We start from the raw sequence: 11,783 nt of genomic DNA on the forward strand, positions 1-11,783 counted from the left end.
TGCAGCAAAAACAAAACGAGGATGAATGCTTGGAACTTGGTCAAATTTGTCAGAGTAAAAAATATATCCCGAAGAAAACACAGCTAGAAACAGTTGATTCCAAGTTTTGTATCGAGTAAAAGAGAAGTGGATGGAATCAGTTTATCAACTAGTTTATTTTTCAGAAATGACTTGTTATCGCAGTTGACTTGGGGCTGTATCCACGGGCAAGTGTACACGGGCCGTCCCAGCCCACATACAGAATCTCAAAATCACACCACACCCATCACACTGGGTGGTTACCGACATGCGACGTATTGATAGAACTGCGTGCTTAATACACGCAACGGGGTCACAGCAACTTGCAATAACTGACAATAGTGTGTCCAAAGGGTGAACGCACCAGGGCAGAGCCTGGGCACCAGCCAGCTCCGGAGAGTGCTGTTCACACCACCACGGCAGGGCACCCCCTGGAGCTGTGCAAGGCAGTGCCCCTGTCTGCCTAATCACCGCTATTCACGATTTAACCATTTGTTTTGCTCTTCTGCAATCTTAACTTCTGATTTCACAATATGGTCCGTGAACTTTTTTTTTTTAAAGGGACACAGTGCTTTAAAGGAAGAAAACAACTCTGCATTGGGGAAGAAAATAGAATGAAGCAGAGCAATCTACCATTCAGGAATGGCCTTCTTCTTCCGGTCTCTACGCACACTGCGCTGGGGCAGGCTGCACTGGGATGGATGGTGGGACTAAGCTTCCCTTTTTACACTCAGTATAAAGAGTGTGACCATACAACATTGTGTCCACTGGGGGACTTGTGACAGTGCAATAGGGAACCATTAATAAACCAGTCAGGACAGGAAGCACCAATCTAGACTGTCCTTGGCAAACCCAGATGTATACTTATCCTAGAGCTATATCTGAGAGCTTGCTACCAAAATATATAGTAAAAGTTAAGGACTCACTCAACTCTGCCGTTGACGTCATACTGGCCTCCAAGGGAAGAATGGACTTATGTGACACACCATTCAAGACTGGTCCCCAGGAACATGCATCAGGGTGTCAGTCAATCTTACGTGAGACCCAGTTAACGAAAGGACATTTCCTAACCTGCTTTTAGTTCAAGATGACTCACAATGGACTGAGGGTGCTAAGAAGCTTTAAAGCTTGGCCAGCAGGGAACAGGGAAATGATGCTGAGATACTGATGTGCAGGAAAGAGCATCATATCCAACTGAGAACAATGAAATATCCAGCCTGCCTTTGTCTCCGAACTTAGCTGTTTAAACTTTATGCAGGTACCTAGGTCAGAGGGCTGGTCTAATATGGTATGTAATGTCCCATCCAAGGATAAACTTTTTCTACCAGGAAAATATAGAGATAAGTAGGACCAAAATAAGCAAAGGCCTGCTGGGGGAGGCACGGCCTCTAAATTCAAGGCCCTTCTCTGGTTTAGCAACGGCCTACAGTCTCCCGCGCCACTGCTTCCAATGCGTATGGAGGACGGGGGAGCTGCCATGTGTTTTTCTTTTAAACATTTATCCAATCTCATCCCTAGGTAGTGTGGGCAAGTCTTTAGTGTCAAGTTCATTATCTTAATTCCAGTAATAGCTTCCATTTGGCTTTATCAGAAACACCCCAATACCTGCCAGTAGTGACAGGTGTCCATTTCCAATGCCTTGACGTCAACGTGAAAATTCCTTAGAACTTTCTGTACTTCCTGCATGTGGTCTTTGCTGGGCTTGGGCTTCTCCTACCCTTCCTCTCAGTCCTAACTTAACTCTCAGCCAGCACACTGGGCATGATTTGGGCTTGGTGGTGGGTGGAGTCCTGCCATGGATCCCTTATGACCATCTGCTTCTTTTCTGCTGACTCTTATATTTCCATAAAACTCTACAGAGGTAGACAGCACGTGGGGATATAGCCCTGCAAGAGATTAAAGATTAGCAATGGATAGAAGTTCTTTCAGAAAGGAATTTGTGCTAATCTGTTTTTCATTGTCTCTGAACAGGCACCCCACCGCCTACCTACACATCGCTTCCTGAATGAAGACTCCCTAAGGTCGGACGGCATCAAGCTTGTTCTGACCCCAGGAGCCTTAAGGAGGCGCCATTTGTCGCCTTGGGAGATGGTGGCCTCTTGTTGACCAAGACGTGAAAAGCACAGGTTGGGTTAGGACTTACAGCAAAACCAGGTACCAGAGCAACGCCTCTGCAACCTCAGCGTGCAGCAGTCATGAGGAGCCGGTTAAAAATGCAGCTGCCTACGCTGAGGGGCTGAGTCAGCCGAATCTGCGCAAGGCCTAGACATCTGCATCTTAGCAAGCACCCCCCCATCCGCCCCCAATCTTCTAACGCAGGCAGTCTTCCACCTTCAGCTCTGAGGAACACGTAAAGCGGTGACAAGGCATTCATCTGCGGAGGAGAAAATCACCCACGTTGCACCGACACCCTGGGCACGCTGCCCCGCCTCCATTCACCTTTGGACGGTGACTCCTGGGCAGTGACGGGCAGGGTACACGTCTGGCCGCGCGTGGGCACCCAGCCGACAGCCACCCCAACTCTAAGTTTTCTGCTTGGAGTCCACACGCCGTCTACTCTAAGACGTACTAAATAGAAGCGACATTTCTGAACTCACGGCAGGTTTTTACGCAATTCTTTTATTTCCTCGGCCTGACAGCAGAAACTTCATGATACAAGAGCCTGCAGCTGACAGAACTGACACACGGATTTCCACCACGGGACGGACCCTTTTCATTAGCGGAGATGAACTGAAGTGTCCCATCTGAGTGCAATTCCCGCTTCCCACTCCCACCCACATCATAACCCCTAAAGTGAAAACGATCCGAATCAGATAGAATCCCCAGGAACTACTAAAAGTCACCCTCTCAAATGTTTCTAGCAGCTGTGGTACGTGAAAACCCAAGGAGGGAAGCAGCTGGCCCTCACTGGGCATTTCCGTGCGTGTGAGAGTGAAGGGCAGCAGCCCGGGAGCAAGAATTCTGCATGAGCGGGGGCTGTGGACAATCCATCTTACCTCACACCCGCCCCTTCCATATGTAACTCATCTTTGTCCCCATCCATGGAGTGAAGTTTGGGAAATGCCAGACGAGGGGTTTTAGCCTATCACTGGAAATGGCGGAGGCTCATTCAAGTCCAAGGTAGGTGTGGGGAAAAGGGGCACCAAAGAGCAAAGCAGGTTAGACAGAGATGCTCAATACTTTGTCAGTTCCAGTTTAATGCTATCAAGACTCTCTTGGCAATCCTGACATCCCTCACACCTGGCCTCTATTTTCCAGCAGAAGGAGAGCTCCACCTAAATGTCTGGGTCTGACGTCTACTGCCACCACTGGGGTGGGTACTGTGATGCTTGTGAGATGACAATGGGATGCGGGAGGAGATGTGGAGATAGGAGAGGTCAGGGGTCACAATGCTTCAATTACAATGGGTCTCTTTTGGTCCCCAGGAATGGTCCACTACCAGTGATCCTAGAACATTCCCATCCCCTTTCCCTACATGTCTTGTGCAAATGTCAAACATAGAATCTCTGCCCAAAGAGAAGGAGAGCGGAAAGTTACGGGTGGTCCACGATCTCTGGCCCCAACTTGCCCACCCCCCGATTCTTCTATGGAAATCCCACGAAAGTTAATTCGCAGCAGTGTTGTGAGACTAGAGCATCCTCATTTTCCTATGAAGCCAAAAAACAGCTCTGTCCTGACATGCTTTCTCCCTGGGCCGAGAAAGCAGCAAAAAATATCAATTGAGCATGTGAAAATATGGTGATGGTGTGTGCAGTGTAGTGTTTCCAGATGTCTTCACCTTCTGTCTCCTCCACGGGGGGAGCCCTCCCCCCCTCTCTCCCCAAGCCCCACACACGCCCCTCCCCCTGCCCCCAGTCCGGGTGCTCCCATCGGCCGGCTTCCGCCACTCACTTCCCGTAGACACTCTCGTCACTGTAGGCCACGTACAGAAAATAGTCTTCCTCGTGGTTGTCCTAGGGGAAGAGGTAAGACGACGGTTTAGAAAACATCATCACATTCATCATCCCTAGGATTCAGAGCCTCACACAACTCTGTAAGGCAGGCAGAGGAGGTACCATCAGTCCCCATTGAAAAGAGCATTGAAGCAGCAGCAGAAGTGGCTGGGATTCAACTCTGAACTCTGAGTTCACAAAAACCTTCGTGGAGAACACCATACACACCAGGGATACAAACATGACCCCTAAAAGGCTCACGCTGGCAAGGGGAACATAGATCCAATGTAACTATAGATACTGGAATAAAAACTAATAGAGAATGTATGCTGTGGAATAAAAATGAGAGGTTATTAGGAAAGTTTGCACAAGTCACTAATGGGACACAAAAAGAAGGCAGTATTGTGTGAAACCCTTTAAGGAATAATAATGCAGTAACAATCTTAGGTGATATAGCATGATAAAGTCCTTTATTATAGTTTTCTCATCAGATTCTGACAGTTTACCAATTAAACCAAATAAAAACACTCAAGTTATTCCCTCCAACTGAGTTTATCTGTGAAGACAAATGAATCCATTTACAGACTGCCGTAATTTTAAATTTCATTTTATCCGGAATTTTTGCAGTCAGAAACCACTTCCTGCTGTTTCAATAAAGACGATCCAATGTTAAAACACTATAGCAAGGCAAAACTAAAAAGAGAATTCAAAGGGACTGAATCTAGTGGGCTGCTCACTCCGTAAGGGACAAGTGGCATCTGATCTCCCAGAGCCTGACACGGCCTCGTGAAAGGAACCTGATAAACAACACCTCCTGCCCCACTTCCCAGGTATGTTGGTAACACACCTGGGACGTTGATAACACACCTGGGACAAAAGCTAGAGAAGGCCAGACTGCACAGTATTGTCACCAGGACCATTACCTCATACAGCTGGCCCATGGTCGCGCTAGTGGGAGGGATGGTGTTGTTGACAAAGAAGAATAAGGCGTCTTCGGGTCTCAGGTGGATCCTCTTCCGGATTAAGAAGTAGAACTGGCCAACTAGATGAAGGAAGGTTTTAGAAAAGGAAGAAGAAAATGAGAGGTTAGCAGAACGGTAAGATCCAGAAAAAAAATCCTACTGCACCTGTTTCCAAAAGTACCAGACTTACGTATCACCTGAGCAGAGCCCAATACCGTCCTACAGCGTTAGGAATAAAAAGTGACACTCAGAGAAGCCTGCATATTTCTTGACATGCCATCGAGGAGTTTAATTCCTCACTCCTTCCCCACTTTACTCAATTTCAGACCTAATGTTAGCCTATCCACTCAAGGCCTGAGGACGCCTCTGAGGGAATACAACGTGTCTCCAGACTGAAACACTCCCACCATTGTCTAAATCGGACTTGAAACACACTTCCAGGGAATTCCCCGGCGGTCCAGTGGTTAGGACTCTGGCCCTTTCACTGCCAGGGCCCGGGTTTGATCCCTGGTCGGGGAAATAAGATCCTGCAAGCCACGTGGTGCAGCCAAAAAGAAGAAGAAAAAAAGAAAGAAAGAAACACACTTCCCACTCCCACCTAAGACAAACTTGTGCGGGAAGCGGTCTAATAGACTGCAGTAATCTCAGCACAATTAGTCACCCCGATGTTGGGGCAATGAGTGGGGTTCGATGCGTTACCCTTCACTGAGCACACTGAAAGAGTTCTAGAAGGCTGATATGCAAATCGAATAACTCTGGAGCAAACACATCTACAAAATCTTTCCAAGTGTCTCCTGGATGCACTGGTTACTCCATTAAGAATCAACGTGAAGAATGAATGTATCCTATCCAAACAGTATCTACAAGATGTATTAACAAAAAACTGTAGCTTGAGACAAGGTATTCAGCTGAGAATCTCTAAAATGTGATTCTCCCAATAAACTAGTCTGGTTTTCCTTTGGGAGTAAATTGGTATCACAATAACAAAGCTGAATTTTAAGGGGTTTAAATAATGGACGTCGGATCTTTTCTTTCATGCTTTTGTACTTTGCTGCATCTAAATCAAACAAAGCACTATCATGGGAAATGCTTAAGGAAATTGGTGATGGGAAAGAACTATGACATCACCGTTTTTGAATCACCTAACTCTCAGGAGAATCCCACTCACTCTCTTCAATTCTACTTCCTCTCAATCCCACAGTCGCACGCACACAGGAAGGACTGGGAATGCTTTCCCATGGGAGGAAGTTGTCAGGGGAGGGAAGGAGCATTACCAGTGAGGTCAGAGGGCACTAGGTACTTCCTCTTGTCCAGATCAGGCACCCTGGCCTTGGGAGCCTTCTCCACGATCACCTGGGAGGAGAAGTAGAAAGTGGGGATAAAAACTGCAGAATCCAACCTAGTATTTTCCCCTCTACATCCTACAGTTGCCCTATCTGAAGTGAGTTTGTCTAGGGCCGATACAGCTTTTCCGTTTCTTATTCCCCCTTCCCCCTTACAAAATGTATGGGGAAATGGACTTTCGTAATAAGGTTATGGTTTTATTACTGCAATAACAAAAGGATGAGGAGGGCATGTTATGAAAAGTAAAGATTTTAAAACCTTGATTTTAATTACGAATTACCTGTAAGGTATACTATAGGATATATACTTTCTGGTATTTAGTTAAAGCACCAAGAAGATTGTCTGAATTTTCTCAGATGGTCCTGAGTACCTATTAGTTTTATTCTTTCATATAAATGCTATTTATTAAAGGTACAGATAATGTGGTTCAAATTTTATACTTTATCAAAATTTTTGAGAACTGAAAAAAATATATTCAAGACACTATTAACTGAAAAAAAAGTAAGTATTAAAACAGTTCTTATATTCTTTAATATGATGTCAGTACAATAACTAACCCATTAGTCAATACTGATTATCTGTTAGGATTTTAAGAGATTTTTCAATGTCTGCATTAAATATTTCTATAATATTTCAAGTTTTAGAAAGATCATATATGGCTGTAACGAAAAGAAAAGAAGATATGTAAAATTTAAAGACTCTTTATACATGAAGATTTATAAAATAGAAAATATCTTATAAATAAATTTTTAATATTAATTTAAATATACTTAAATGTAAATATTATATAAATATATTTACTATTTATATATTATATAATATTTAATTTCATTTAAAAATATTTAAAATCTATTGTAAAACCATCAGCTTTAGAGTTTTAGTTTAGAAAATATAATCACTCTAGGCAGAAGATATGGGAAGTACAGAAAATTTAAAGAAATAGAACTATACACTGGACAAGTATCCCTAGTAGCTTGTGACCTTCAACAGGTCACTTAACCTCTCTGAGCTTCAGCATTCCAACAAGTAAATGGAAGACGATAACTTTCAAACACATCTTTTACAGAGGCATGGAACTGATACAATGAACTTGAATAATCCATAACATTTTAAGTGAAAAGGCTTTGTAAATTACAAAGATCTAAACATAAGGATTGATTTGGAGAAATCTGAAGCTTTTAAATTTAAGGGGAGAGAATACCAAGTGAAAAACCTACTTATTTTTGCACAGAAAAAGAATCCTGCACCTGGAAGACCAGAAGGACGTGATCACACTTAACAATAAAAATAAATCCAGTTGCAAAATAAATGAGTCACAGGTACAAAATGTCTAGTGTGAGGAATATAATAATAACTAAGTAATATGCTGACATACCATAACTAGACTTATCACGGTGATCATTTTGAAATGTATAGAAAAAAATCACTACGTTGTGTAACAGGAATTAACACAGTGTTGTAGGTCAATTACACTTTGAGAGTAAATCCTAAGAGTTCTCATCACAAAAAACAAGATTTTTTTTCTACTTCTTTAATTTTTTATCTGTGTATGAGATTATGGATATTCACTCAGCTTACTGTGATCATCACTCCATGAGGTATGTAAGTCAAATCATTATGCTGTACACTTTAGACTTATACAGTGCCCTATGTCAATTATATCTCCATAAAACCGGAAGAAAAAATAAATAAATAAAAATCAAAACTGCAGCAGTGATATGTGAGTCAGAAATTAAAAGAAAAAGTAGGAAGAGCACAGGAGGAGACCAGTGATGGCGCAACAATGAGGATGGACAGGAGGCCGCAGGCACATAAAATCAAAGGGAAGGAGGCTGCCCTGTGTCACGCAGGAGCTCTGAGATGACGTGGCAGCTCCAGCCTGGATTAATAAGACACGGAAACCATGTGAAGGGAGCAGAAAAAGAGAGCGACAAAGCCAAGTGCAACTGTGACATCGGGAAGAGAGGGTTGGATGTGGAGGAAAAGGAGGGGAGAAGGAATCATTAAGGCCTTCGCTTACCAGAAAATATTCAAGTTCCCAGGAACCCTTCAGTTACAGTGGGCCCTGGGCCTAGATGCTTTGCCTGTTTGGGTCTCAGTTTTCCTCCTCTGTGAAATGTGACTAATACTCCATAGGGCTGCTCTTGAATTTCAAAAAACAGGCAATCTCTTCCTAACAGTTTCCTGCTATGTTGCAGGTTTCCAATACACTGTAGCTAGAAAGGTAACTTCAAAATCTCATGAAACTCTGTCTCAAGGCCCAAGCACGCCTATTCTTTTGGGTGGCAGCTACAGATGTGCTCAGGCTACACTCAAGTCACGTAAGCAGTCAGGGTACGTGACTGCTTTAATGACACCAATGGTCTAGGGGGAAAGGGCTTTAGAAATCATTTAGTCTAACCCTCTTCTCCATAAACACAACACTTGAGCACAGCAAGATTCAGGGTTCTGCCCAGAACTTGCACCAAATCTCAGGATTCAGAGGGTAGAGATCCTTTTGCATCACAACTAGAAAGAAGGCCACAGGCTGAGCACCTAAGGAGCAGCTAGAGGCTGACCACTGGTTAAAACCTAACTGGAGGAATCATGAGATCTAAGTGAGAGTCATAATGGCTTACAAACTATCACAGAAGTAAAACATTTAACACCAAACAATGAGCAGAACAAAAATAGGGGGGGATTAGCTGAAATATTCTGGGTGAATGCATGTAAATGACTGAAATGGAAAAGACTGTTTTGAGGAAATGTATGAGAATTTTAACTAGATTTAGGAACAGTACAATTCTGAGTTTGTGACTTATACGGAGCTTCCTGGAACAGAGCCTCATACTTAGCGTTCTGAATAAACGGTAGTCATTTTGCCGACTGGGATGCCGTTCTGGCATCCTACTACCATCTGTGAACTCTCGAAGGCAGCAACAGTTGACTTCTCTATTTCCAATACCTAACACTGCGAGGCACACACGGCACACTTAAATAATTCTGTTGAACAGAACTGCATTAGAGATTGAGAAACAATATGACATGGAGGGCCCAACAGCCAGGGTCAGAATCCCAGCTCTGCCACACAGCAGCCAGGTGAAACCTTTCAGGAAGTTACTTCGGTTCTCTGTGCCTCAGATCCTGCCTCTGTAGAATGGGATTATAACGGTGTGAGGACTAAGTGAATGAATATAGACAGGGAACTGAGAATACTCCCAGGTACATGGTAAGTTATCAATCAAAGTTAGTTGTCACTTTCAAATATTACTATAAGAGAGTAGGAAGGGGTATCACCAAGATTTGGGGGAAACTTTTAAAGCAGTCATGCAAGGTCCACAGACCAAGCAAGCAATCTGTCACGAATCCGTCAGTGGGTAATAGGGCTAGCTCTCCTTTTTAGCTGAAAACCCTTTTGTATGTAATTCCTGGGTAATGGAACAGCCCTGATATCTCCTCTACCCTTATAGGAAAAGGACTGCAAGGGGTTTATACGGCCCAGGTCGCTTTTGGCAGCTGTAAGAACATCAAAGTTAGATGAGGTTTGGAAAGGAATTCAAGAGTACCTCTCACCATCAGATAATGGCAATTCCTTTACCTGCAAATTATCTGTAATATTTATCCGAATGCCCCTGCCCGAAAATAAAGGGTCTTCGGGTCCTTAGGGTCTCTAGTCTCCCATCGCCAAAGCTCACTGACTGTTCCCTCCACCACACTTTAAAGCCTTCTGCCTTCCCATCCGGCTGCGTAGCCCACAGTAGAGAAAAACCAGGCAGGAGGCGGGGGAGGGGGAGAGGGGGAAAGCGCCCGGATGCAGCAAGATACCTTACTATTTCTTCCCTCTTCACTGCCTGCACTAGTTTTACATTACATACGCCAGAGTCCAAAAACCCGAGAGAAAAAAGGTCTCAGTCCTTCCTTATTGTGTCCAGGTACAATGTGTTCAGAATAAATACCGGAGGAAGGCTGGCTACAGCCCCACACGCCCCGGAGCCAAGAATGATGAGGCAACTGCGCGGAGAACGTGACCTTGTTTTCTGGGCCAGGCCTGTCTTGGGGCGCCCCCCCATCCCCCCACGCCCGCTCCCTAACGCTCAGAGACAAAAATAAAGGATCCACTGGCTTCCGAACATTTCCCTCCCAAACCCAAGGCTATAAGGGCCAAAGTCAACTTGATTAACAGAGACCCACCTAAGGAGAAAACTGATGGGAGCAAATCCACCGCATCTGTTATTCCCAGAACAATTTCCATGCAGTCTTAAGGGCAGCAAATGGGTAGTCCCAACCTAATCATTCTCGCGCAAAAAGGCCCACATTTGGAGTACATCCCAGCTCACACATCCTCTGAATACTGCTGAGTCACTCAAACGTAGGCTCCGCTCTAAAACTGCGGTCAGCTCTAAAGATGGGGACGGGCCCTGGGGATACGGGTTTTAAAGGGTCCGCAGTGCAAACGTTCCTTCCACTGGCTCTCTCCGTAGTGAAGGGCGTCCAGGTTAAGTACTTTTAGGGACCACCTTTCTGTGCCTCTGGCAGCCATCACGACTCCGCCGCCCCCCACTCATTCCCTCCTCCCCCTCCCCCTCCACACTCACAGGGACCCGGTCCGGATATTTCTTCCGGATCTTTTCTCCTTCCTTTTTCCGATACTCAAAGGGATGGTCCTCCTTATACTGGAACTTCATGATGGACCGCAGGGTTTCTAAGATCCCCGGACGGGGCCTGCCTCCCTCGCGGACGAAGGCGTCTCTCCCCTCTTGATTCCCTCGGAACAAATTGCAATGTGTCTCAGACCCGCTTCAGAAAGGCCAGTCCCCGTCGCACTGCGGCTCCGCAGAGCTTTCAGATGGGGTCTCGGGGGCCCCCGGTCCAGAGGCACGGGAGGCCCAGGTAAAGAATTCCCGGAGGCTTTTCCCGAGACTCGGGAGCACAAAAACAACACGGCGGCGCGTTGGTCCTGTGACGTCACGAAGCCCCGCCCCAGGCCCGCCCCCCGCGACCCGTGGTCCGCGGGATGGGGGTGCGCAGGAGCTCTGTCCATTTCGGTGTTTTCTCCTTCCATCTAAACTTTCCCTGCATAGAGTTCACTGGGACCACGAGCAATTTTCACCTCTTATTTTATGGTGACTGTGACATTAAAGGTGTTTTTCAAACAAAAAAAATGTTCTAATAATGTCTTCTTCCCTCTCCTTCGCAGTTTCTTGGTTGGGCCCCAAAACAAATACAGATGGCGAAAATCCAGCTTTTTTCAGCCTGTTGGGATCTGGAGTCTGGGAACAGATGGGATGGGGGTCCTGGCATTCCTTTGGCCCGTGCAGAGGTGCCCCGTGCTTGCCTTTCGCCCTTCGCTCGTTGGATTGCACTCGCCCGGCGCCTTCGGTGCTAGGCCGGCTGCCTCCGACCGTGACCCCTCCTTCACCACGTTGGCGTCATGTTGTTTAGGTCCTGGCCGCAGGCTGCTCCTAGAGCAGCAGCACAAACAGAGCATGACTAAGGGGTTTGAAGAGACGTATAAGGTGAAGGGCAAGAGGTGTAATCAAGGTCCAGA

At 45.5% G+C, this 11,783-nt stretch overlaps 1 protein-coding gene across 1 annotated transcript; it reads right to left on the minus strand.

Moving 5' to 3' along the window:
* Positions 1–2,616: 2,616 nt before the first annotated feature.
* Positions 2,617–11,206, minus strand: GABARAPL1 (GABA type A receptor associated protein like 1). The gene is made up of 4 exons (XM_060166923.1): positions 10,831–11,206; positions 6,187–6,265; positions 4,874–4,992; positions 2,617–3,971 (listed from the first exon to the last, which is right to left on the minus strand). Exons 1-4 carry the CDS (start codon positions 10,918–10,920, stop codon positions 3,906–3,908), a joined length of 354 nt encoding a protein of 117 aa, XP_060022906.1. The 5' UTR covers positions 10,921–11,206; the 3' UTR covers positions 2,617–3,905.
* Between the last annotated feature and the right edge of the window lie 577 nt (positions 11,207–11,783).

Source organism: Lagenorhynchus albirostris, chromosome 11, assembly GCF_949774975.1.
Source record: "Lagenorhynchus albirostris chromosome 11, mLagAlb1.1, whole genome shotgun sequence".
Lineage (NCBI taxonomy): Eukaryota > Metazoa > Chordata > Mammalia > Artiodactyla > Delphinidae > Lagenorhynchus > Lagenorhynchus albirostris.